This window comes from Leopardus geoffroyi, chromosome B4 (assembly GCF_018350155.1).
Source record: "Leopardus geoffroyi isolate Oge1 chromosome B4, O.geoffroyi_Oge1_pat1.0, whole genome shotgun sequence".
Taxonomy (NCBI): Eukaryota; Metazoa; Chordata; class Mammalia; order Carnivora; family Felidae; genus Leopardus; species Leopardus geoffroyi.
In genome coordinates, this window is record NC_059341.1 from 27,770,521 (window position 1) to 27,796,081 (window position 25,561).

General features: G+C 41.2%; 1 protein-coding gene across 24 annotated transcripts in view; it reads left to right on the top strand.

Moving 5' to 3' along the window:
- SVIL (supervillin) overlaps positions 1-25,561 on the top strand; it is a 235,284-nt gene that overhangs the window by 127,730 nt on the left and 81,993 nt on the right. For 9 of the 24 annotated variants that reach the window (XM_045462535.1, XM_045462533.1, XM_045462534.1 and 6 more), the window contains 5 exons: positions 5,839-5,896; positions 11,323-11,414; positions 19,889-19,946; positions 20,062-20,213; positions 22,837-23,476. In XM_045462535.1, coding sequence (XP_045318491.1) covers positions 19,939-19,946; positions 20,062-20,213; positions 22,837-23,476 — 800 coding nt within the window. In that variant the 5' untranslated portion in view covers positions 5,839-5,896; positions 11,323-11,414; positions 19,889-19,938. Of the gene's footprint in view, positions 1-1,131; positions 1,296-3,787; positions 4,167-5,838; positions 5,897-11,322; positions 11,415-19,888; positions 19,947-20,061; positions 20,214-22,836; positions 23,477-25,561 lie in introns of those variants that run through there. The other 15 variants (XM_045462529.1, XM_045462530.1, XM_045462531.1 and 12 more) reach the window with 7 other exon arrangements.

A 25,561-nucleotide genomic window follows, 5' to 3' on the forward strand; every position in this document is an offset into this window, starting at 1 on the left:
TGGACACAGCGTCAGAGAATTTTGTGCGTCTTGTGAGTCTCCTTTCTTTGTGCTGAGCTGGTGGTTAAGTGCTGTTGTTGGAAAGGGAAGACAGCACCATCTCTGTTTTAAATCAAGACGTCTTCCCCCTGAAATTTAAGAAAATCACAACCACAACTTAACGTTTTCTCTGCAGAGAAGTAAAACAGCTACCCTATGGAATGATGTGGGGAGATGTTTGTCTATCTTGTAGCTCTTCTGTGTGAATGAGCCAGCCAAAAATAATAACATTAGTGTTAGTGGTTATTATTTCTAATTAGTGGAGAGTAAATAGAAAAAAAAAAAACTGCGTGCTTTTTGCTGATGTAAAAATGGAGATTTCTTCAGTCTTTTTGGTCTCATGAGGATGAGATAATTAAATAGGAAATTAAATTGCATATTCATAATTTCATAAAGAATGCTCTGCTTTTTTTTTTCAACAATGAAGGCATATATAAATCTGTTTGTTTTTTTCCATAAGTGATGGGTGAGGCATGTATTTCTGGTAAGATTCCGTTACCAACGTAAAGAGAACATCCAAATCCTTTTTTATTCTCAGTTGGAATTTCATTTTAAAAATTTAAACTAGAGTTATTCCTTAGTAATAATTCAAAAGAAACATTTAGATACAGTTAGGGTAGTTCTAATTGAGTATTTTCTAACAAGAGTAGTTTTCAGGAATATAAACGGTCATGAGCAGGTGATACTGTATCTTATAAGCTAAGTTCTTTATAAAGATTATTTGTAGGGGCGCCTGGGTGGCGCAGTCGGTTAAGTGTCCGACTTCAGCCAGGTCACGATCTCGCGGTCCGTGAGTTCGAGCCCCGCGTCGGGCTCTGGGCGGATGGCTCAGAGCCTGGAGCCTGTTTCCGATTCTGTGTCTCCCTCTCTCTCTGCCCCTCCCCCGTTCATGCTCTGTCTCTCTCTGTCCCAAAAATAAATAAACGTTGAAAAAAAAAAAAAAAAAAAAAAAGATTATTTGTAAAACATAAATATTATTTCATCTTACCTAAGTATTCACTTCCAGAATCAGTTGGCTTGCCCAATTTCCTCCCTTCCCCTACCCCTTCCCACACTTCTGTTTTCCTATTTTTTTTTTTTTTTTTTTTTCCCCACTTAGCCATGACCTCCACAGCTACGTATGTTGTTCCTTGCCGGGTTTTTTTCAACTGCCCTGTTTGCCATATTTCTCCCCAGCTTTATAAGAGATGTAGTCACCAGAAGCATAGAGAGAATGCCATATGCCACCACTGACCCACGGAGTCACCAGTGCCAGGGTACCTTCTGTTGATGTACCTCGATTAATTTGGCGTATAATTCTTCCTTTTCAAGTTAGGTTTGTCTGTGGTTTAGAGATCAGGTTAAGTCAATCTGATTTGAAATCAGGATATAAAATCAATGAAAATCATTTTAGAGTATGAGCTCTAGCCTTTAGCAAAGATTATCCCATCATTTCATATGGTCATTCAGCACACATTCTCTGGGGGCCTGCTCTGCACCAGGTATAGCGTTTAGTACTAAGTATACAAAGATGGACATATTCAGGGTCCCTGCCTCCCACTGGGTGTGGGGGACAAATCATGGTCTTCGGCCCACCTTCCCAAGATTCTGTGGCTCCATCCCTAACCAAGTACCCATGAGCAAGTTACTTCTCTGGCCCTCTGCTTCCTCGTCTTGTAAATGACGTCGCTTTCATAGGTTCTCTTTAACGCTCCTTTTAGCTGTAAAATTGTCAGTCTCTAATTATTACTGCGTGGCTCACCATCTACATGTTGCAAAAATAAACCGGGGACTTCAGGGTTTCTGGTCCTGCATATAAGAAGTTTGGAAGTCACTCCTTTTTCCCAACAACAAGAAAGAAGCCGAACAGACTGAAAAATCAGCAACTCTTCTTGGATCCGTCAGAGAGGGGAGGACCCAGGGCAAGCCATTGCTCCTAGGGTTGGAGACATGGACAGGCCAGTACAGGGAATTGGGACTCATGGGAGTAGAGACTCACAGGCAACTCAAGGGAGCAAAGATAGTCTCTGCCACCAAGGCTGCCAGAACAACTGGACGGCCCCATGGGAAAAGAATAGTAATAATAATCTAGATACAGACCTTACAACCCTTCACAAAAACTAGTTCAAAATGGATCATAGACCTAAATGTAAAACACAAAACTATAAAACAGCTAGATGATAACATAGGAGAACACCCAGATGACCTTGGGAATGGCGACGCCTTTTTAGATCCAACACCAAAGGCATGACCCATGAAGGAAAGAATGGATAAGCTGGATTTTGCTAAAATTATAAAACCCCTACAAAAGACAATTTCAAGAGAATTAGAAAGGCCGCAGACTAGGAAAAATATTTGCAAAAGACACATCTGATAGAGGGCTGTTATCCAAAATATACAAAGGATTCTTAAAACTCAACAATGAGAAAACAAACAACCGAGCAAAATATCTCAGCAGACACCTCACCAAAGAAGATACGCAGATGGCAAATAAGTAAAGGAAAAGATGCTCCACGTCACGTGGCCTCAGGGAAATGCAAGTTAAACAATACGATACCACTATGTGCCTATTAGAATGGCAAAAATCCCAAACACAGACACCACCAAGTGCTGGCAAGAGTTTGAAGCAACATCAACTTTCATCCGTTGGTGGTGGGAATGCAAAATGGTACAGTTGCTTTCCAAGACCGTTTGGCACTTTCTTACAAAACTAAACTTACTCTTACTATACGACGCAGCCATCACGCTCCTTGGTATTTATTTACCCAGTGGAATTGAAAATGTCTGTCTACACAAAAACCTGCATCTGGATGTTTATAGCAGCTTTGTTCATAGTTGCCCAAACCGGGAAGCATCCATTCCGTGGGTGAATGGGTAACCAAACTGTGGTGCATCCAGACAATGGAATATTATTCCTCACCGAAGAGGCATCAGCTCTCGAGCCTTGAAAAGACACGAAGGATCCTTCGATGCATATTACCAAGTGAAAGAAGCCAACCTGAAAAGGCTCCATACTGTTTGACTCCAACTATCTGACATTCTAGGAAAGGCAACACTAGGGAGATGGAAAAAGATCCGTAGTTGCCGGGAGAGGAGGAGGGAGGTGAATAAGGCAGAGCCCTGAAGGTTTTCAGGGTAGTGAAAATCCTCTGTGTGATATTCCGATGCGAGATGTCATTACACATTTGTCCAAACCCATAGAATGTTGCGAACCTTAAGGTAAACCACGGACTGTGGGTAATGACGATCAATCAAAGCAGGTTCATCCTTGGTAAAAATGTACCCCTCTGGTGAGTTCTGTCGCTCATGGCGGATGCCATGCATGATGTAGAGGCGGGGGACAATGTGGGAAATCTCTGTCCCTTCCCCTCAGTTTTGTAGTAAAGCTGCTTTTTAAAAATTAATTCCCTTTCAAAAGTAACGATGAAATAACAAGGGGGCAGTCCACGAGGTAATGCTTAAGAGCTTCTGTCTCAAATTAAAATTTCTGAACCTCCAGTAATATCTGCCTCTTCTTTTCCTGCAATTTCGCTCATGTGTTGTTCATAAATCTGGACTCTTAACGATGGGGTTTTGGCTCCCTGTTAGGTGAAATATTTCATTTAACTTAGCCAAAGCCGGACTCCAAGCAGCCTGGGAATTGTTAGGCGGCTTCCCCTTTTCCCAGTACCTCAAGAGCCTCTGTACAGTTCCTTTTTGTTTATTTTTAGGGAGAGGAGGAGTTGTTTTTGACTCCCCCGGTGATGGTTAGGTGGCAGTATTGTCTATTTAGCTGAAGCATAAGTTGTGATTCGGCCCCCGCTTTGAAGTGGAAACATCAAGAATGGCCCATCAGCGGAGTCCAGCCTGTCTGAGCATCCACAGGCCTGATTTCTGCTTGTAATCTGATTACGGGGTTTGAGCTGTTCCAGCCTGCAGCCTCCTACTTTGCATTGACTATACTTTTCAAGGACACGAGTGCCTGATTGCTGTAGCCCTGTGCTGTGAAGAATCTCAACCCAGTTTTGCTTAGACGGGCTGAAGGCCGTGGCTGGTTGAGAATTAAGCTGGAGAGCAGGCTCTGTTACTAAACTTTCTATGTGCAACCATGTTCAGAAGCCCAGAGATTGCCAGCTATCTGGGAGTTTTCCGGTTCTCTGAAAGACAAGGTAAGGCAAGAGAAATAGGAATTGCACGTATGGGTTTGTTGTATACTCTGATGAAAGTCTTTGCAGCTTCCATTTTACCATATATTCTCCCGTGTCCAGTTAGTTATACAGTTTCCTCAAAGGACACTTTAAATATCTAACGGAGTGTATGCATTAGCTTATCTTATGGCTGAAAAACGTGGGTTTGTTTGGTTTTTTCCCCTAGCGTAAGTTACAGAGACTGCTAAACCACTGTAGCCTCTATGCAGGAAAAATTGCAAATTCAGTTAAAATGTCCAACTTTGGGATCACGTTCTGGACGTGCTGTGCTTTAGCTAAAATCTTTTTCTAAACTGAATGCTACATATACTAAATCATTTCCAGTAGACAGTGCTGTTTGTCTTTTTATGGACTCTTCATGTGAACACTGTTGGGAACAAAATGCTTTTTTTTTGTAGTGGCTTCCTTTAGAGTGCGGAGGAAAATACATGCTTTCCGTTTAACTACTGGAGTGGCATCACAGATTCTGATCACTGATTGAAGAAAAGTGAAATGCTGAAGTTATTTTGAGTGGCACATGTGAACTTCAGGCATTCTGTAGCTAAGTCTTTCCCAGCACAGACATACCATTAGGAAGTGAGTCGAACAGGCCTCAGAGTCAGAAATTTTCTTCTATATCACTTGATAGTTTTTTGAACCGAGTTCTCACACATAGCCAGGTATGTGTATAATCAGGAAAAAGGCCTAGATGTTTAATTGGCATTATACCTTGCATTTTATTGTATATCTCTAGTGGGTCACAGCTTCCAAATCCCGGGATCCCGGATGTGTTTTGATGGATAAGGGCATGTCAGCATCTGGTATATTTTCGTACCTCCTTTTCTTCTGGCCCCCAAATATTAAACAGTAAAAGGCACTTCCTTAGAAGTCTCTGTAAGTGGTCTGCTTGTGGTTTCCTTGGTGGACAAAGGGTTACTATGCCAAAAGCTGTAAAACAGATTACTTGCCATTAGACTGGTATAAATTTGTCTGTGCCTGGTTTTGATTAACTGGTTCACCCGGATGTGTGTTTTTTTCTGCATGGCTTTGTTACCACCTGTCTTTACACGATACATATCTTGACTTCAAAAATAAAGAAAGTAGTTAATTTGATGTGTTGTTATTGTTTAGATTTTAAGGAAGGCAATAAAACCAGCTGAAGCATTTCCTCTGCTCTTCAACAACCCCTTAAATGCACACAGTCTTTAAAGGTGTCTCAAATGCATCAGGCAGTGATGAGTTTCAATGTTACCTTGACCAAAATTGTTTAATTTTTTTCCTCCTTTTTTTCCTGGAGTGTGTAACTATGCTATTTAGTATTTATTTGCTTTGAATTATTCTCGTAGCTATAACAAATTTACATGATAGGATTGAACTATGTCAGATTTTTGTTTGTTTGTTTGTTTTTGTTTTTTTCACCCACAGAGTTATGTTGACCACATTTCAGGAGAAGGAAAAAAACCTTGCCTATGTTGTGGAATTTGATTCTTAGAAGGTGTCATTTTTGTATTCATATTTCTTGTCTGGTTAATGGTTTCCTTTTTTCTTGTTATATGTTCAGTGGGACTTTGGAGAATTTTTTTCCCCCACTGGAGATTGTTTTTTTAACTTATTATGTAGTTATTTCATTGTTACCTTATTTCTTTCTCCTTAGATTTCAACCAGAAAAACTTAAGCTTTCTTGGATTACCAAGTCAAAGAAAAGTTCCAAGGTAAAGTGGTCTTTGCTCAAGACTCTTAGGATTTAGAGATTTGTGGTAGCTTTTAGAATTATTCTCCTAAATTCCTAATTCATGAGTTTGAATGTTTGGCAATATGTTTTCTCCCCAGAGTTTGATTTATTAAAGTGTATGAAACAAGCTGACCTAATTGTAGATTCATCCAGAAAAGATTCTTTTTGTATTTATTAATGCTGTTTATGGGAACTATTTGCAGAGCAGATATAATTTTGAACCTGTAGAGGGCTACTATCTTTTCTTTTTTTTTTTCATACCTGCCTCTAAGCGTGGGATGTCCTTTTGCAATCTGCCCATTAAGTAAGAGAGCTTTTGATTTTTAAAAAAAAGATTTAGCCTTGTGCCTCTCTTCCCTCCCTCCCTCCCCTCTCCCCCCCCCCCCCCCCCCCCCGCCCATCCCTCCATCTGTCCAGTGAGGTCCTGATGTCTCTTAACCTTTCTGCTCTTCGGTTCCCTACAAGATATTATGGGTACTAATTTGATTTACCTAATGTGCTAAAACTCTATGATATAGAATCATTCATATAAGCTTTGTAAAAATGAAAGTTTGTGCCAAACAAGATAGCTGTATCTCAGATGCTTCTTAGCAGATCACTGTCCCTAATAGATGTTGAGATTTTTCAAGTGGAGACACAAAGTTATTATCCCTAAGACATACAGGCATAGACCCCAATGTACATTTCATTATGGTAGAAGGACCCAACCCTGATCTCCCCAGCCTTCCACTCAGATGCACTTCTTCCGAATGTATCCTGCATGGCATTGCCTCTTTACTCTAAAGGGTTTGCATTTCAATGGTTTTGAATAAACAGCTCTCTAATCACTGTCCTCATCAGGCTGAGCCAGGCTCTGCATTTGAAAATGGCAGCAGGCATGTTTTGGACACACTAGATGAGATAAAGAAAGCCTTGATGGATTTGATCCACATCTTAGTATCAAGTCAACTAGAGTTGGCTGTCATCAGTAAGGCTGTCTGTCTTATTTGACTCAGGAAATCTTAACTTTTCTAGCGCTTGACAGAATCTCCCCTATTTCTCATCTTTGTCCGATAGAATCTAAGCCTTATATCTTAGTTCCAGCTACTACAACAAAATACCATAGACCGGCTGGCTTAGAAACAACAGAAATTTATTGCTCACAATTCTGGAGGCTGGAAGTCTGAGATCAGGGTGCCAGCATGATTGGGGGAGGGCCCTCTTTCCATCTGCAGACAGCCAACTTCTTGTATCCTCACTGGGTGGAATGAGCTAGGGAGATGGCTAGGGTCTCTCGGGGTGGGGGGGTTGTTTAGTTCTATTTTCATTGAAGTGTAGTTGTCTCTGTGTCTCTTTTTATAAGGACTATTCTCATTCATGAAGGCTCCATCTGATGGCCTAATCCCCTTCCAAAGTTCCCACCTTCTGGTATTATTGCTTTTGGGGGTTTGCATTTCAACATACGAATTTGGGGGAATACAGACGTTCAGACCATAGTAGCTTAGTCCCCAGTGTGTCCCCGGGCAGGTTGGTTTAGCTGTAACAGAGCTAACAAGTGACTAAGAAAAAGGAAGAGGAGGAAAGCATTGCTTTGTAAGGATAGCAGAATGAAATAGTCAGACATTTCAAATATGGTGGGTATGATCTCATATGTACCTATTGAAATTATGGCCTCCTTGCTATGGATCCTAAGTGTAAAATAGGATTAGAGATACAAGAATTCGCCTCCTCCAAAGCAGTCTAGCTGACCAGACACCACAGGTACAAATATGAGGTAGTGGACTTTGGTGATCTTGTAAACTTTAGGAGAAAGGTGAACAGATTGTAGAGAGCCTTATTCCCAGTGCTGAATAATCACTGTCATGGTATAGCCCCATTTTATGCAGTAGTAACTGCAGACTATCCTGTTCTCACTTTAATACAATTTCCTCTGGTTTCTACTGCTGGCATTTAAGTAGGTTAATGGGACATTATAAAAAATTGTGGACGTGGGTAGCAATCTCTTCTTAGGTTATCGAAGCAGAGGGAAGGAGGCAGAGTATGGAAAATTTAGTGCTGAAAAGAGCACTGTTTCAGAGGAGATGCAGACCAATAACAAATCTAAAAGGTGCTTCTTTCTTGATAGTAGAAACTTTAAAAATGGAATTCAAACATTAAGACCGTAGCATTTGCTTTAGTTATATATGGAGAGCTGGTATCATACTGAAATACAGAATCATACTTGTGATTGAGCTGTGGCAACCACCCATGCCTACAGAGGCTGTCGGGTAGAGTCCCCTTGTCCTGGGGATGGTGAGAACACGGTGCAGCATCCAGAGCTCAGTGCGTTCGAGGTACCCATCATGTGAGTTGGGCTTGGGCTCCGCCAGTCCCACCGCTCTGGTGCCTCTGACTCAAAAAGGTGAAGAGGAGATTTATGTTAGGGCTCCCTGGGGTATTTGTGTTTTTATCAGCCATTAGATGATCAGAAGACGTTGCTCATTCACGAATGTTCCAGAGTTCTTTACTAATGTGTCTTGCCTGCATTCTCACTGCTGGCTAGTGCCTTGGGTCTCGAAAGTCCAGGGAAAAGATGTGACTTTTTCAAAGCCTGGTTTCATATTGGTTTAAGGGGTCCTGACTCAGTCATAGCTTTTCTAGCATTCTTGAGTCAGAGCTCCACTTTTCAACCCCATTTGCCTTATTCTTTCTATCATATGTTATTCTAGAGGTGAAGTAAAGGAGAGGTGACTGGCTGGCTCCATCTGTAGAGAGCATGCGGCCCTTCATCTCAGAGTCGTGAGTTCAAGCCCCACGCTGGGCGTGGAGCCTCCTTAAAATAAATAAATAGATAGATAAATAGATAAGTAAGTAAGTAAAAAAATAAATAAGTGTGAAAGAAGGAAAGTGGGGGAGGGAGGAAGTTTATAACTGATATTATTAAATATGTGCCCTTCTAATTATTCTCAGTGTTTGCAATGCTCTTTGCCCATATCACATTAAAAGTGTACAGGGTGTGTATGTAAAATATTTCAGAGTGAGTGTAGAATACATTCGAAGTATTTTATTGTCGCCATTCATTCAACAGATATTTATTGATTAAAAAAAACCACTTTTATAAATCAATAGTTTGAAATAAGACACTTATAATATGTTCTCCAAATAAGAAACCAGGCTACCTTGAGAGAAAACAACTGAAGTGCATAATATAGATTCGGTACCCGGTGGGACGGGCACTGGATCGGGGGGTTCTTCCCTGAGGAAATGACCTTAACCTGAGTCCCAGAGCAGGAGGGAGAGGAGAGAACTCAGGTAGACCGACCAGGTGAGGAGCCACGAGAGCAGTTCCCAGCAGCGCTTGCGTTTTCCACTGGTTTGTGACCAGCCACGGAAAGGCTGTACTTTTCATTGGTACAGACACCAGTTCAGCTTTGTTTCAAGAAAGTAAGTGCCGGGGGAGGGGCAGGGGAAGACTTGGAAACCCCACCGTGAAAGTTCAGAAAAATGTTTAACTAGAGAGCAGTTTATTAGTCTTCATTAGCGGTTTTTTGATAAGCACAAAATGGGGGAGGGGGACTATGCACATGTCTACTTTTGAAAATATGAGATAATATTTGTGTCCCAAGGTCAGTGGCCTAAGAAGCTGAATATTTCAGGATTGCACCGTTTTTTTATATGGGATTTTTTTCCCTAAGATGTTAGTTTTGCAAAGGAAGTACAGAACTTTATCAAGGTATTTAAATAAATAGTTAAATAATCAATTACAATAGCATGCCATTCCTTAAGTGGGGTACATTTCTACAGTTACTTAATTTTGTAGGTTTATTCTAAGTCATACATCTGAATGAAATGCCAGAAAGAATTATCACTGCCTTAGGATTTGCTGTTGAGAAGTCAGTGCCAATTCCACTTTTCTGACCTACGTGGGTATTCTAGAATCTTCGAGCCATCTGGAGTGTGGTTTATAAAGACTACTTATTCTCAAGACTTTTGTATTAAATAATATGGATACATGGCAGTCATATTTATGAATATAAGCCCTACCACATTTGTCAGCAATAACTAAGATTTTAGATGAGCTTGGTTCTAGAAGATGGATGGTGTTACGTATTTTGGAATGCGCAGCAGCTCTTTGAAATGTAACTTATGTGCAGGATATAGAGCATTCATGTGCCCCACTTACAGAGATGCACAGCACTTTCCTCAGTCACCTCTTGAACCTCTATGGACGTGCACCCCTACATGCGGAAACACAAATGGAGGACAGCCCATAGGGAAGGTCAGCTTTGCACTGACCTTCAGCCTTTCCAAGGCTGTTGTTCACCTCTCTGGAGGTGATCGTATCACAGGAGAATATTGGTTTTCCTGCTTCTACGCTGGGTTTTCTTGCTGCACAGTGGCAGCTCGGTCTGTCTGGCCCAACCCCAGGTCCACTCCCATGGAAGCCCATGGGGTTGGCATGCAGCAGCCTGGGGGCCTAGTGTTAGAGTGGGACCTGGCTTTGTATCTCGTCCTTGGGCAGATCGTTTAACAGTTTCCTAGTCTGCAAACCGAGGATGATAATTGTTCCAGTTGGTGTGCTGGAGCCGACTTGCACCTCCTCCTGAGAGTGAGTTTATGCCTCTCTTTTAGCTGTGAGTCCAGTGAGTCCTGTGGGAAGCTTGAAAATCAGCCTTAGTGGGGGTATTTATACTATCAGCAAAGACTGCAAAACATATGCTTAGGGGAAGGGGGTGGGAGAGCAAGACTAAGGAGCAAGTTTTTAAACATTTATTAGCACAGCACTGAGTAGTTCAGGCCTCACAGGGTCTTGCGAAAATAATTAAGATTATGCTTGGAGTATGCCTAGTTATAGAAGGAGAGTACATAGTAAGTGCTCAGTTCTTCTTCGCTTTCATTTCCTCCTTTATTCCAAGGCTCTTTTCATGAGCCTCGCAAACCTGTCCACCATGCTTTGATTTCTTGGTACTCTGAAGGCATTCGTTATATAATTTCAACACTGGAGGAAAGCATGCACATAACCTAGACAAGTTGCTGATTTTCTGAGGAAGAGATTAGAACACAGAAAGGGTGAGTGATTAATCCAAACTTTTACACAGCTATCGGCGAGTGGCTCTAGAAGAGGTTATCATTCCCAACCAAGGCGTCTGGCTGGCAGCTCAGCCATGTTTTTGCCCCCCTGACACTACGTCACCTGCCCCTGCTGACGTAATTCTTCAGTTGCACGAAAAAAGTCCTATAAATAGCTATAACTATAAATGACTATAAATAAATGAAAACAGCTCCCATTTAACTCCCTCAAATAAAACGTTTTATGTGTCGTCTACATCCACCTATTTAACTATGTATAACAGCTCATTTTCGTTTAGCATTTTTTTTTCACTTAATATCGTGTATCTTGATTCAAATTGACTTTAAACATGACTAATGGAATAATTTAATTTCTAGCTTTCAGAAAGAATTCTTGCTTGAAGATAAAGAACAGCGCATTAACTACAAAGGAGGAATCAATGCTAAGCTTTTAACTGCACTTCCCAAAGGTGAGACTTTCTGTAAATGGTTGACCGGTGTCCTGAGCCGGTAGGTCTTGTGTTGCCTGATTTCCTTGGAGGGGGTCTGCTTCACTGATCTCCGGTGTATACTCTTGTACGTGTCCCTTTCTGTCTATTTCAACACTTAGCCTCAACTAAGGTAGCTCTCTTCCTGCATGTTGAATCTACACCTCTCTACATGTCCCTTCTCTTACTTTTAGGCATTCTTGGGTTTTCCCTGGAGGCTGGGGGGTGGGGAGGGTGAGAGAGGGAGCCGGCACAGAGTCAACCTTCTTCATCTCTCCTACCTGTCACCTTCTCCAGGGACGGTGGGTTTTGCTCATAAGCCCTTTTCTTTTCCATCCGCTCGCTCCATTTCCTCCACCTCTGGGCATCTGCCAGTGTTGCTGCATTTCCACTGAGTATGTTAGTTCTCCTTGCTGGGCAGCACACTGGCCTACCAGTGCAGACTGTTCCACACACGCTTCCTTCTCCAAGTAGGTACTCGCCAGTTCGGTGAATTCGGATTTTCATTGGTAGAGATGCATGTGCACTAAAATATGTGCAGCTGTCACCAGCCAACCACCCCTTGTTTCACCCGAGAAATGACATAAATGTTACCAGATCTTTGTTTCCCCCGACTGTAACACTGGCACAGCGTGGTACCGGCTCACAAACTGTCTCCATCCCAAATGAGCTGGGTAAACCTTACTATGGAAGAAACAGATTTAGTGGAAGATCCGATATCCAATTTTTTTTTTTTTTTTGGTCCTCTGAAAGAAAACAAAAACAAAAACAAACATAAGATCAAACCTAAAAGAAATTAGACCAGAAACAATATTCTTTTAATAGAAACTAAATCTAGTTTAAAAGGCCCACTGCTAAATGGGCATATATCCTGAGGAATTGAATGGATGATATGGCTAGACAAAGTCTGATGAGGTCGGATATTTGCAGGTCCCCAGGGATTTGGCCTTGTGGAGAAACTTCAAACAGGGACGTTTTGTAATTTCCAAGCACTTACAAAACTGTCGAGAGGAAGACAGGCTTACTCCACGTTGCCCCAGAGGCCAAAAACAAGAATAATGTATTGAATTACAGGGAAGTAGGTGAGATTTCATACGAGAGAGACAATTCTGATAGTTCATGGGACCTGGAAATGAAATGGCCTGTATTATCATCTCTTCTGCTCCCAGTAGCTGTTCAAGGAAGGTCATGTGCTTCCATGGGAAGGACACATGCTGTGGGTTCCTGCCTGGATGGCATGAAATGGAAAGGTCCTTCTGATTTTTTAGACTCTGTAAAAGAGAAAGAAACTCAAGCTAATCTGAGTCAGACTTAAAATCTATGAAGATGAGCCAAACAAAGTACTGCTAAATTTGATTTTAGCAGTAGCTTCGAAGATTGGACTGATTAGACAAAATTCTGTAGTAAAAGCTGCTTTACTCGTCCTCCTGGCCTAGCCCAGGTCCTTTCCTTGATGAACGGTAGTACATGCAATATTAGGATCAGAAAAATTAGAAGCAATAGATGAGATGCGAGGTCCTTGCAGGCTCAGCAGCTTATAACTCCATATGTGCCAAAATTTAAAAACACATAAGTTGATTAACCAGTTTCACCAGAAAATGTATCATAATTGGTTATAAAAATGTAACTCTTCACAAAACGAAGACAATGCCATGCATTAATCAGATTTATGTTTCCAAATTCACAAGATCTTCAAAATGTGCTTTAAAAGTGTCAGAGCCCCTCCTCCCCTGAATTCCATGTAAATTCCCCATCGTCTTGTCTCACATTGTGCACTTTATGAATTCGGGCAGGCATGTTTGGAAAGACCCACGTATTACCGGTAATCTCACTCCTCCATGTTAACATATCTCTTGATGGCAGCTCCTGGCAATATAATGGTAAAAATAGGAATTGATTCCAACTGTTTTAATGGCATAGAGCTTTATGTCTGTTTACACATTTCCAGCAGTTTCTTTCCATTCATTTAGTGAGGAATTCTTGCTTTTGTGCAAATGAGCATTAAAATGATCATTGGCTTTTCTCTAAGGGGCTTCCTTTAACTGTGTATCACACACAAGTTATCCGATGACTAAAAACCTTTACCTATGCAAAGTTTATAATATGGAAATAGATTTTCCACTTAGGAATTGTGAAATGAACCAAATGCATTACTTCTTTAATAGCTTTAGTGAGCTATAATTCGTATAGCATACAGTTCATCCATTTACAGCACTCAGCTCAGTGGCTTTCAGCATATCCACAGAGTTGTGCATCCAGGGCCGCCGTCAGTTTCGGAAAGTTGTCATTATCCAAAAAGAAGTCCCACGCTTCGGAGCCATCACCCCTCTCCCTTATTCCTCTAGTTTTGTAATGACTTACTTTCTAAGCTGCTTGTCTTTATATTAGTGGCTGCCTTCCAAGTGTAAAAGTTGAAGTGCGTTACTCCTCTGGGAAGTCAGATCAGTATTCAGGACATTCTGGGTCTGGCCTGTGCTCTTAGCCTGTCAAATGCAGGCTGGGAGAGCTCTTGGCAGTCCCCTGCCACTTATATTTCTTCGGAAGATTCTACTGTACTTGGGTTTAGACGACTGGACTCGACGATAACTTTACCAGAAAGCCTGCTTCTCAGGGCTAATTAAAGAAACTGTATTCCTCGAGAAAACTACCCAGCAGACCAAATCATCCTGAGTATTGGAATTACATATTATTATAAAGCATATTAGGCAGTTAAATAAAATATAAATTATTATAGCTCTTGGGGCGCCTGGGTGGCTCAGTCGGTTAAGCATTAACTCTTGATTTTGGCTCAGGTTATGATCTCACAGTTTGCGGGACCAAACCCTGCATCAGGATCCATGCTGCTTGGGAGTCTCTCTCTCCCTCTCTCTCTGCCCCTCCCCAACTTACGCTCGCTCACTCTCTCTCTCAAAAACAAACAAACAAACAAACAAACAAACCTTTTTAAAAAAAGTATTATAGCCCTGATGTCAATTCCCCTTAAATTACCTTACTTGGAAAATGACCATCCCATTCCCATCAAAAAGAACTAAAGAAATAGACTCACAGAATCCATATTGCCACAGAAGTACCATTCAGAATTACTCAGACAAGGGCAGAAGACTAAAATAGCAGGTATAATGAGGGATGATTTAGTGTATGTTAAAGTTTTAATTAATGTATTTGAAGGCAAAGTAGAACATTTATCACAACAGAAGTTAGATCAACAGTGCCTATTATGTATTGTGTATTAGATGATGACTAGTATTACTGTTACTTGAACCATTTCTGAATTGTGCATATTCTGCCACAGCATACGATCAACTGAATTATGGCTGCCTAATCCAATTTTTAAAAACATTCTTATTTCCTATTTTTTAGGAAATATACGTTGAAGAGTTTAGAGGGAAAGGGATATCATGCTGCCAACTTATTCTCTTTTTTTTTTCCTTTTTTATTTTTTTGCTATTTATTTGTTTATTTATATCCAAGTTGGTTAACATAGTATAATAATGGTTTCAGGAGAGAATTTAGTGATTCATCACTTACATATAACATCCAGTGCTTTTCCCAACAACTGCCCTCCTTAATGCTCATCACCCATTTAGCCCATCTCCCCCCCCCCCACCTCTCCTCCAGCAGCCCTCAGTTTGTTATCTGTCGTAAGAGTCTCTTATGGTTTGCCTCCCTGTCTCTTTTTATCTTATTTCTCCTTCCCTTCCCCTATGGTTATGTGTTGTGCTTCTTAAATTCCACATGAGTGAAATCATATGATATTTGTCTTTCTCTGACTGATTTCTCTTAGCATAATACACTCTAGTTCCATCCATGTTGTTGCAAATGGAAAGATTTCATTCTTTTTGATTGCCGAATTATATTCCATCATGTCTCTCTCTCTCTCTCTCTCTCTCTCTCTCTCTCTCACACACACACACACACACACACACATACACACACACACGCACACACACACACCACGTTTTCTTTATCCATTTGTCAGTTGATGGACATTTGGGCCCTTTCCATAATTTAGCAATTATTGGTAATGCTGCTGTAAACATTGGGCCACATGTGTCCTTTCAAATCAGATAAAGGGACATCATGCTGCAACTTATTCTTAAATGGTTCAGAAAAGTTGACATGTAAATATGTGTACTTGCACGCATGCATATATACACATCACACACATAAATACGTGTATGGAAAAGGATAAACATAAACCAAATGTATTGAGGTGTTAACATGTTGTGAAGCATGTCTTGATTTTTCTGTAAGTCTAAAATTGTATAAAAATTGTAAAGGAAGGAAAGCTTTTGGTAGATCATAATAATAAACTGTATTCAAGATTATCAATCCGAAGATGCCTGTGATAGTGATTTATGTGGCGGTCTTTATGCATGAAACAACACAGAGGCAACATAGATTTCCATAGCTGGGGTGCCTTCCATGATTTCTTAGTATTAGCTTTTGTTCAATGTTTTATAATAAACCTGACCAAAAATTCAAGTGGAGGGCCTAAAGAACACTGCAAGAGCCCAAAAGAGGTTTGTTTTTTGGTTTTGGTTTTGGTTTTCCTGGAAAGGGTCAGAAAAAGTACGCACACATCAGCAATTCAAATAAAACCTCATTCTCTTTCATACAACTGAAGTGTTTTCCCATGGGCTAGATATACTAGGGTAATTATACTGCATGTTTGTTTTACTAATTTTACTTGTAAATTATAGTCTTGGGAAAGGAAGCTTCTCTGTTCTTTTGTCTTCCACATCATTTCTTTCCCCTGTAATTTCACATCTATAGAAAGGAAGCAAATCTTGGTAGCTGAAAAATACATTTGTTAGAAAGAATAGACTGAGCAGTAATTTGTTTGTGTAAGGGATTTTTTTTCTAAAAGATTCACTATGGATTTCCACTAAGAATGAATAAGCTTGCTGATACATTTGCTTAATTATTTTTAAAGTAATCTCTACACCCGACATGGGGCCTGAACTCACCACCCTGACATCAGGAGTCAGATGCTTTACTGACCGAACCAGCCAATGTCCCTAACTTGCTGGTACATATAAAGTATGGTTTGATTTATGACTTCATTTCAGTCCTCGGTAAATAATCAAAGAGGACTGTAGGTTATAAGCTTGAAACAGTTTTTTTTTTTTTTTTTTTAACGTTTATTTATTTTTGAGACAGAGAGAAACAGAGCATGAACCAGGGGAGGGGCAGAGAGAGAGGGAGACACGAAATCCGAAACGGGCTCCAGGCTCTGAGCTATCAGCACAGAGCCCGACGCGGGGCTCGAACTCATGGACCGTGAGATCATGACCTGAGCCAAAGTCGGACGCTTAACCGACTGAGCCACCCAGGCACCCCAGAAAGTTTTGACTTCGAATCTAGATGTGGTTTGAGTTTCAATCTAGATGTGATTGGAGAGAGGAGCTAGCTAGTGGTGTCTGTTAGTGGGATAACCTAGAACCTGGGCATCCAGGGGACGGGCTACCGTCCAAGGACAGTAACTTCCCCGGGGCGCAAGGGGACTTTAGAAACAAATGGGAGCATTTTTGTGTCACAGCAACTGGTGATGATTAGGCGTTTGTTAGGGAAGCCACGGACACTTAACACCCTGCAGTACAAGGCTCACAATGAGGAAAATTTTCACTCAAAAGGCCGTTCGCACCCCCATGGTGATCTGTGCTCTGTTTTAGAGCCAGTCGGTGAATCTGTCAACCTGATGAGGTGCACCTGAATGTCTGCTATATGCTATCCTAAGACATACAAATGACCGTGTTCATTAGTGGGTTGCCTGGCCTGTTTTGTCCAGAAAAGGACAGAGATCACCATGAACTTGGTTTACCGTCCTCCTTTCTCCCACTGCCCCAGACTTCTTAGGGTTCACTTTCCGTGATGAATGACTATTGTGACCATCAGCCTGTTCCCTTCTCATAGTCTTTATAGAATATTGAGACGGGTAGGGAATGGCAGTAGGAAGAGTATAGTTCTGTTGGGGGTGGGGCATTGGCATAGTCCAGTTCCTTCTAGAATATGTGAAATAAAAAAATGACAGGAAGCAATTTGTTACTTATCTTTCTCTCTGTACTGCTGGGATCTTTTTTGGGGGGAAGAGGATCTTTCTTAAAAAATATCTTTAGTTACATTAATTTCTATAGAAAAATTTAAAAACTAAAAATTGAATGCAATAAAAGTGATTTTCACAGTCTCAAATTGGGATTACAAAGTAGATCATAACTTTTTCCAATAGAAGTTATAGGACACTCTGTATGTTAAATTGATATTTGTATCCTTGTCTTGGTCCATTTGGGCTGGTATAACAAAATACCATAGACTGGGGTGGCTTCTAAGAGAGCAGAAATGTATTGCTCATATTTCTGAAGGCTGGAATCCCTAGATCAGGGATCTGGTGTGGCTGGGTTCTGGTGAGTCCCCCCTCGTGACTTGCAGACCGCCAGCTGCTCTTTGGGTCTCACGTGGGAAGCGGTGAGGAAGTTCTGTGGGACCTCTTTTAGAAGGGCACTGATCCTACTCGTGAAGGCAAGCAATCATCTCCCAAAGGTCCCACCTCCTAATACTATCAGTGTGAGGATTAAGATTTCAACATATGAATTTGGTGGCGGGGCGGGCAGTGGGGGGGACACATAAACATTTAGACTATAGCATACCTAGCTGAAATGCTTCGGGTGGAGGAAAGTTAAATGGCGTTAGGCTGTGCAAGACCCTATTATACCCTGTTTCTCAATTACGAGTGTGATGCATTGAGTTTGAAACCTACTTTTCAGAGCACTTGGAATTTGGTTTCAATAGCTTCTTGAGCAATCATATGAAAAAACATGACCCCTTTCTCTTCTTGGGGCTTAAATAATTAATTGATACTCTTTGGTTTATATCATCCTTGAAAACAGTTTCAAAATCTGCACTACCGGTCGGTCGTTAAAGTTTCCTCACCATAATCTCACTGGAGCTAATTGGTTAAGTGGGAAGCTATTATTAGTCAAGCTTTCTCAAAAGGCTGCATGGCGGGCTGCACCATTATCATTATACCCTTGTCTTCCAAATAAGAACATAATTAACTATGCAGAGAAAGTATACCCCTGACTCCAGCCACTCTGTTTCCTGGGAAAACCACCTGAGGGGGAGACTTTTATGAAGCCAACTATCTCAACAAAAGTCAATCTGACTAAAATTTTAAGGTGGTTATCATGTAAAAATAAATAAATAAAAACTAGGCTTGTATCTCTGGAGACAAATGGCAATATAAAAGGTGTGTGTGTGTGTGTGTGTGGTTTTTGACTCGTTACTAAAAATGACCACTTTAAAAAAATAAAATGGAAATTGAAGTAGCTGAAAGTTAAATTCCAGTATTCGGGGGCACCTGGCTGGCTCAGGCGACTCTTGATCTCAGGGTGGTGAGTTCAAGCCCCACGCTGGGCGTAGCATTTACTTTAAAAAAAAAAAAAAAGGAAAAGAAAAAATTAGAAAATACTTAAGCAGTCCAGTGTGCCTCCTTTGAGTTTCTTCTTTGACCCAGTCTTTCAAAATTCTATGGGCCGCCAGGGCTATCAGCGACTCTGTGGTGTTCCTGGGTCCTCAGTAGGAACCACTCAGATGAGCCTTCGTGAATTCATGGGATTGAGGAGGAAGCGAGAAGAGAGGCCTTTATTCTCCACCAAATGTGTCCATTTCTCCAAAGAAACAATGATTTGGCATCTCGGTGATATCCTTATAGTCAGTATCACACGGGACCCTCCTCACCTCAGCAAAACATTTGTCTGCTCATCCAGTGTCTCCAAGAGAATTGGGGTAATTACCTTATCCATCATCTACCCAAATTATAGCAGGAAAACCATTGTTAGCGTTTCCTTCCAGCGAAAGCCGGTGAGGGGAAGCTTAGGAACCGGCTTAACCTAAACTACAGTAAATGGCTGTCGGCTGCATTAGGTACCACTGGGAACACAATCCAGTAGTCACAGAGCTCTCCAGGTTGTGTAATGGGACCAAATAGTGTGAGACACGTGGTTGGAGCTTGCTGATGGGCATGTCGAGGTTCTTGTCCTTGTCTCTACTTTTGCAGACTTTCGAAGTTTTCCATAATGAAATGCCATTAGTATTGAACCTACTAACAGTTAACAACAGATAGATTCTGCTTGCTGAAGAGATCTTAATGTTCAGGCTTCCTCAGACTCTCCTGGATGGAGCAGAACTTGTTCCTATTAATCCATTCCTTACTCATGGTTTTACGCCTTAGCGCAGCCTGTGAAGTGCATGTAGGTGCATCCCATTTGGTGTCTGCTCTCCCGCACTAGAAGACAGTCACCAGGAGGACAGGAACTGTGTCAATTTTGCATATCACCGCTACATAGAAGCCAAGAACAGAAACATTAGTTCAATAAATGTAGGTTTCGCGAAGGAGTGAAATGAATGCATGACCACTGAGTCCTGGACTATCTTCATTCTTCTTTGTTTTATTTTAGTTGCAGAATTAAGAAAAATCTTTGAACCAAAGAGGAAAGAACTTTTAGAAATGAAAAGGTAAGATACTTCTTGTACCTAATTAGAAAGTCGAAAAGCTTGGTGAAACAGTATTCCCTTTTCCCTTAGAATTGATTTCCGTGGCTCACTAGGCCCTTTTTGTTGTCTTGCACAGAAAAGAAAGAATCGCCAGGCGCCTAGAAGGAATTGAAACGGACACCCAGCCCATCCTCTTGCAGAGCTGCACGGGGTTAGTGACCCATCGCCTGCTGGAGGAAGACACGCCCAGATACATGCGAGCCACAGACCCGGCCAGCCCCCACACTGGTGAGCATGCCCGCCTGGTGGCCTGTGATCAAGCAGGCTGCCCGAGATGTTCCACAGAGCCTTTTTTATCCAGTGCTATTGGAAAGTGAGATACTCTGCAAAGACGAATTGCGTAGATGTACTGATTAAATACACGCGCTTGTAAAAAGCTTCAGACACATATGTCAGCTCTGTCCTGCCTCATAGATGTGGTCCTCTGGTGTCGCAGCAGTAAGAAATGATTCCCCTTGGCACACTGTTGGGTAATTGATGATGTTATTTCCCCCCTTGCCTGGGACCTATAAAGGGCAGGAACTGTGTTTCCCTCTTGGTGTCCTCAGTGCCCTGGCACCAGACCTGTTGCCAGAGATCCTCAGTAAGAGTTTGTTGGAGGACTGAATGAGACTCATTTTTACAGAATCCCCAGGTCCCCAGCACAGGGCCCGGCTGCTCGTGGCAGGTAGCATTAAAAGTAAACCTGGACCTTGAGTGGGTAGGGCTCTTAGTCTACGTGTTTATGCAACAAAAATTCTATTTAAATTATTGTAATACATGTAATTTTAATACATGTATTGTAATACATGTAAATTTTAAATTCTATTTAAATGTAATACATGTAATACATGTAATTCTATTTAAATTATTATAATACATGTAATTGCATATTTATTTCCTGTTAAGCAGTATTTCAAACATAACCTACCTTTTTTTTTTTTTTTTTTTTTTGGATCACTGTCAATGTTTGAACATTGGATATTCAACGTGGCCTTGGAAGAGGATGACCCACATGGGGCTGTTCGTCCCACCCCATCCCTGGCTCTGTAGCTCTATGCCCCTGCTGCTGCTTATAGCCATTGTTTCTTAGTTTCTTCCTCAGAGGGGCTGTTGCTCTCACTTCATGATGTGATCATTTCACTTGTCTAGAGTTCCTGAGCTTCTATGGCCAGAAAACTAGACAATTACGATTTTTTAAAATTCCTTGAAGAATCAAGACTAGACAGAGTACCAAAATTTATGGCCAGAAATGAACGCTAGTGTATATAAAATGTGAATCTGTGTATTACCATGATAATTTAAGCTTCACATATTTGTGAGAAATGGAAGACTTACTTAATAAAATGGTACTGGGAAAATAGGTTATTGTGCAGTGGGAGAGGGGACATAGCCCTCTTCTCACTTATATAAAACACAGAAATAAGTGCCAATTAGTCGTATGATTAATTTTAAGAAAGTAATTTAAACACAGGAAAACATAGGTGAATATTTAATTCAAATTGAATGAAAAAGGACTTTCAAAACACAGAAATAGCTGTGGAAATCACACATGACCAGGCCAATTGACTTGACTACATAACAATTCACATCTGTACTCCAAAGAAAATCTAAAAACTTAAACAAGTTTGAAATATTCATGAATAAGATTAAGGTTCGTGGTCCTATAAAAGTGCACACAAACCAATAAAAAAGGACAGTAGGAATCAGTAAAATATAGAGCAGTAAGCTTGATCAGATATTCCAGAGGAGAAAAAACAAATGGCTAATAAATAATTGGAAAATGCACATATTCTCTTTTTCTAGTAATCAAATGATATTTTGTAATTAACACTCAATGTTTATAAGAGAACATATATGGCAGATTCAAGTGCAAATTGATGCAAACTTTATAAAATTAATTTGACAGTCTAGCAAGTATCTTGAAATGATATACTTTTTTGATAATGCAGGTATACGTTTATGAATCTTGTCTGTTGTGATAGTAGTCAGAAAATCAGACTGATTAAAACTTAGAAACAACGTAAATGCCCAGGAATATGAGAAGGGTTATCTTAGTTATGGAATGCCTATTAGACAGAATATTACGAAGCCTTAAAGAATGATGTCTCCAAAATAAGATTTCCAAATACAGGAAAATGTTTCAGACCAAACATTAATGGTATATAAAACATAAATTATTTTATATAGAAGGAAAGAAGAAGTCAATTTTATAAGTCTTTTTATTTTAGACAATTTTATTGTCTTTTATAAGAAGGAATACATAGAAATATTTGGCAAATTATCAATTTATCATAATTACATATTAGTGATTATTGGTGATTTAGGGTTTTACCTTCGTATGTTTTCATGTTAACATGCTAGACATTTTCTGTATGTGTGCAACAGTTGGAAAAATCTAGTGTTACACACACACACACACACACCCCAAGAACCTGGTACATATTGATAGTGCCCACTATTGTTCTGGTTACTGTCAGATCCTGTGAAACCACAGTCTGTCATTTGTTAAGTTACAGCAGATCAAGTATCTTTTCTAGAGGGCTCTGGCCTCACCCATAAAATGCTAAACTCAAAAACAGAAAGGTAAATAAGTAAGAGGCAGCAGGCTGGAGCGAGGGGCTGAGCCTTAGTGCGGGCCGGGTGGAAGGCGGCTTACCCCTCCAGGACGGCTCTCGGCCTTCAGGTGTTTCACTGCAGACCCCGCACCTGTTCAGCGGCCCGGGTCGTCACCGTGGCTAGATACACCTGTGTGAGACGCGGGCCCTGCGCCGCGCGGGCGCTCAGGCGTGTGCTGTGCACTGAACAGCGTGCAGTCGGTGCGCGCCTGTGCTTGAACTCTGTCCGTGTTCCCCGTGTGGTCCCCTTGCAGGCCGGTCCAATGAAGAGGAAGACACTTCGGACTCCTCGGTGGAAAAGCAGACCCGCTCCAAACTCTACCCAGAAACGCCGGGCGTCCATGCTGACGCCTCCTGTGGTTCGGCTCTCATGGACGCCCCGGCTCTTGAGTCCAAAGCGGAGAGAATCGCGCGGTACAAAGCGGAGAGGAGGCGGCAGCTGGCCGAGAAGTACGGGCTAGCGCTGGATTCCGAAGCCGACTCGGAACCGCTGTCTCGATACACCAAGTCCCGCAAGGACGCTGATGCTGCCGACAGAAGGGGAGGGAAAAGCGACAGGCAGGCCGAGCCGGGCAAAGATTCGAGCTCCCTGTACTCCAGGCCCTGCGTGGCCGAGTCCAAGGACTATGCCCTCCACGGGAGTGACGGTCTTTCCGACACCGAGGTGCTGCTCAACGTGGAAAACCAAAGACGGGGGCAGGAGCCCAGCGCCCCCACGCAGGCCCGCGACCTGGCCCCCACGGTTGACGGTTCCTCATCCTTCCAGTTCTCCGGGCGAGACTGCACCGCCTTCAGTGACGTGCCAAGGTCCCCAAAGCAAATGCACGCCGTGCCACCCGCCTCCCCGAGCCACTCTGCCGGTGACCCTCCACTCCCCGCGGAGGCGCGAGCCAGGTAAGTGTTCAGCGCGCGCTCAGCCGCCTTAACATCTTTGCTTTGCACCCCGCTTTGTCAGGGTCTGGGTATTCTTGGCATTCTGTGGAGGGTTCAGCTGGTGGCAGAAATAAGGTGACAGAGTTTTTGTTTCCACAGTACCAAAACAGGTTCTGTCAAAGCAGGAAGCTTCAACTTCTTTTTAAAAATGATCAGCTCAACAGGTGTCTTGGGGACCCTCTCATGGGAGCCTCGCTTCAGGACCTTTCTTTTTACTGTTTCTTACATGCCTTTAATAATCGTCTGTTTCTTCATTTTTCTATAATTATACCCAAGACTCCTTGGTGATTGTGTTGCTGTCATTTAAGATCACAAAGCGTAAGGACCACCACTAACGCAGTGGACGGGCCTCAGTTTAGGGTATGAAGTGTGACTGCAATATATACTGAATATAACTGGGACGTATAGCTATGCAATTACATCTGCGAGCTAAGAAGGAAGCTCTGTGGAAAAGCACCTCATTTCAAAGACCAGGCGTTAGGTGTAATTTGTAACGTGTACAAAGAGAGCAGCTCCCATTTGGGAAAATCAGAAAAGGTATAAGACCAGAAACTCAAATGCCAGAAGACAATATGTGTTTCTAAATGCAAATGTAATTTAAATTTCTATTTATAAATGTAAATGTAATTTAAATTTCTATTTATGAGTGCAATTTAAATTTCTAAATTTAGATGTAATTTAAATTTCTAAATTTAGATAAAATTTCTAAATTTAGATTAAATTTAAATTTTGGAGTCTAAATTTAAAATTTGAGATTTAAATATTTAAATAAAATTTAAAATGAGAGGTTTAAATGTTTAAATAAAATTTAAATCTCTAAATGTAAATATTTAAATTTTCAAATTTTAAAATAAATTTAGATGTTTAAATTTAAATGCAATTTAGATATTTAAATTCAATAAATGTGATGACCATATTTAAAATGCAATTTACTTAAACATCCTACTTTAAAGTTTGGGGTAATTGTCTGGGTCGACTCCTGAATGTGTTTTTCAGTCCAAATAAGCATTAGCTTCCCAGGTGAATTGAGGATTTGTGAGGATCAAGCAACTTTATTCTGGAAAAGAAGAAAGAAAATGTATCGGGAAATACTCCTATTTATTTCACACTGGGACAGAGGAGTGAATGTGGTCCTCTTTAGTGGCAATCGTACATCTAAAACAGTTTGTTTTACTTATGGGAGTTTATTGAGCCAGACTTGTTCCTCCTCACTTGATCATCCACACCAAAATATTTAGAGATGTTAGCTTCTTAGAGAGTTAAATACCTAAATCCAGATACGAGGTTCTGAGGGCCTTTGTTCGGCCTTTGGACTTTTTGAAGTTTTGGGACTGTGACCTGTCATCTCTTACTTTGAAATGAAAGTCTGTTGTTTGGGAAGCCTGCATTTCATAGTAGAAAAAGTGTTCTTGCCTTAGTCTCTATCAAAGCAAACTCTTCATGTGCTTCATGAGCAGGACAAAGAAACCTAACAGTCTAACTTAGAAAGGAAATTAGAGATTTACAATTACATGAGTTTTAAAAAGGTAGGAGCCTAATTGTTGATTGCCGTATTATGAAAACTTGAAGTTGTTAACACAGCATCCGGGTTAGTCATCTACATCACATATAATAGATCCTCCGTGAGTTCTTGAATCAGCTGTAATAATAACAAAAACTTGGTTAAGTGCTCCAGGTAAAAAGATAGGATACTTAATAGTTTTGAGTGAGTTAAAATCTTAATATTAAAAAATGTCCGTAACGTGAAATATTTTTTTTAAATTTTTTAAGTGTTTGTTTATTTTTGAGAGAGAGAGAGAGAGAGAGACAGAGTGCAAGCGAGGAAGGGGGGCAGAGAGAGAGTGAGACACAGAATCGGAAGCAGTCGCCAGGCTCAGAGCTATCAGCACAGCCAGATGCGGGGCTGGAACTCGTGAACCGTGAGATCATGACCTGAGCTAAAGTCGGATGCTTAATGGACTGAGCCACCCAGGCACCCCTATAATGTAAAATCTTAAGAGGTGTTTCTTTCTCAGTTATTTGGAGAGCCATTACTTGTAAGTTTCC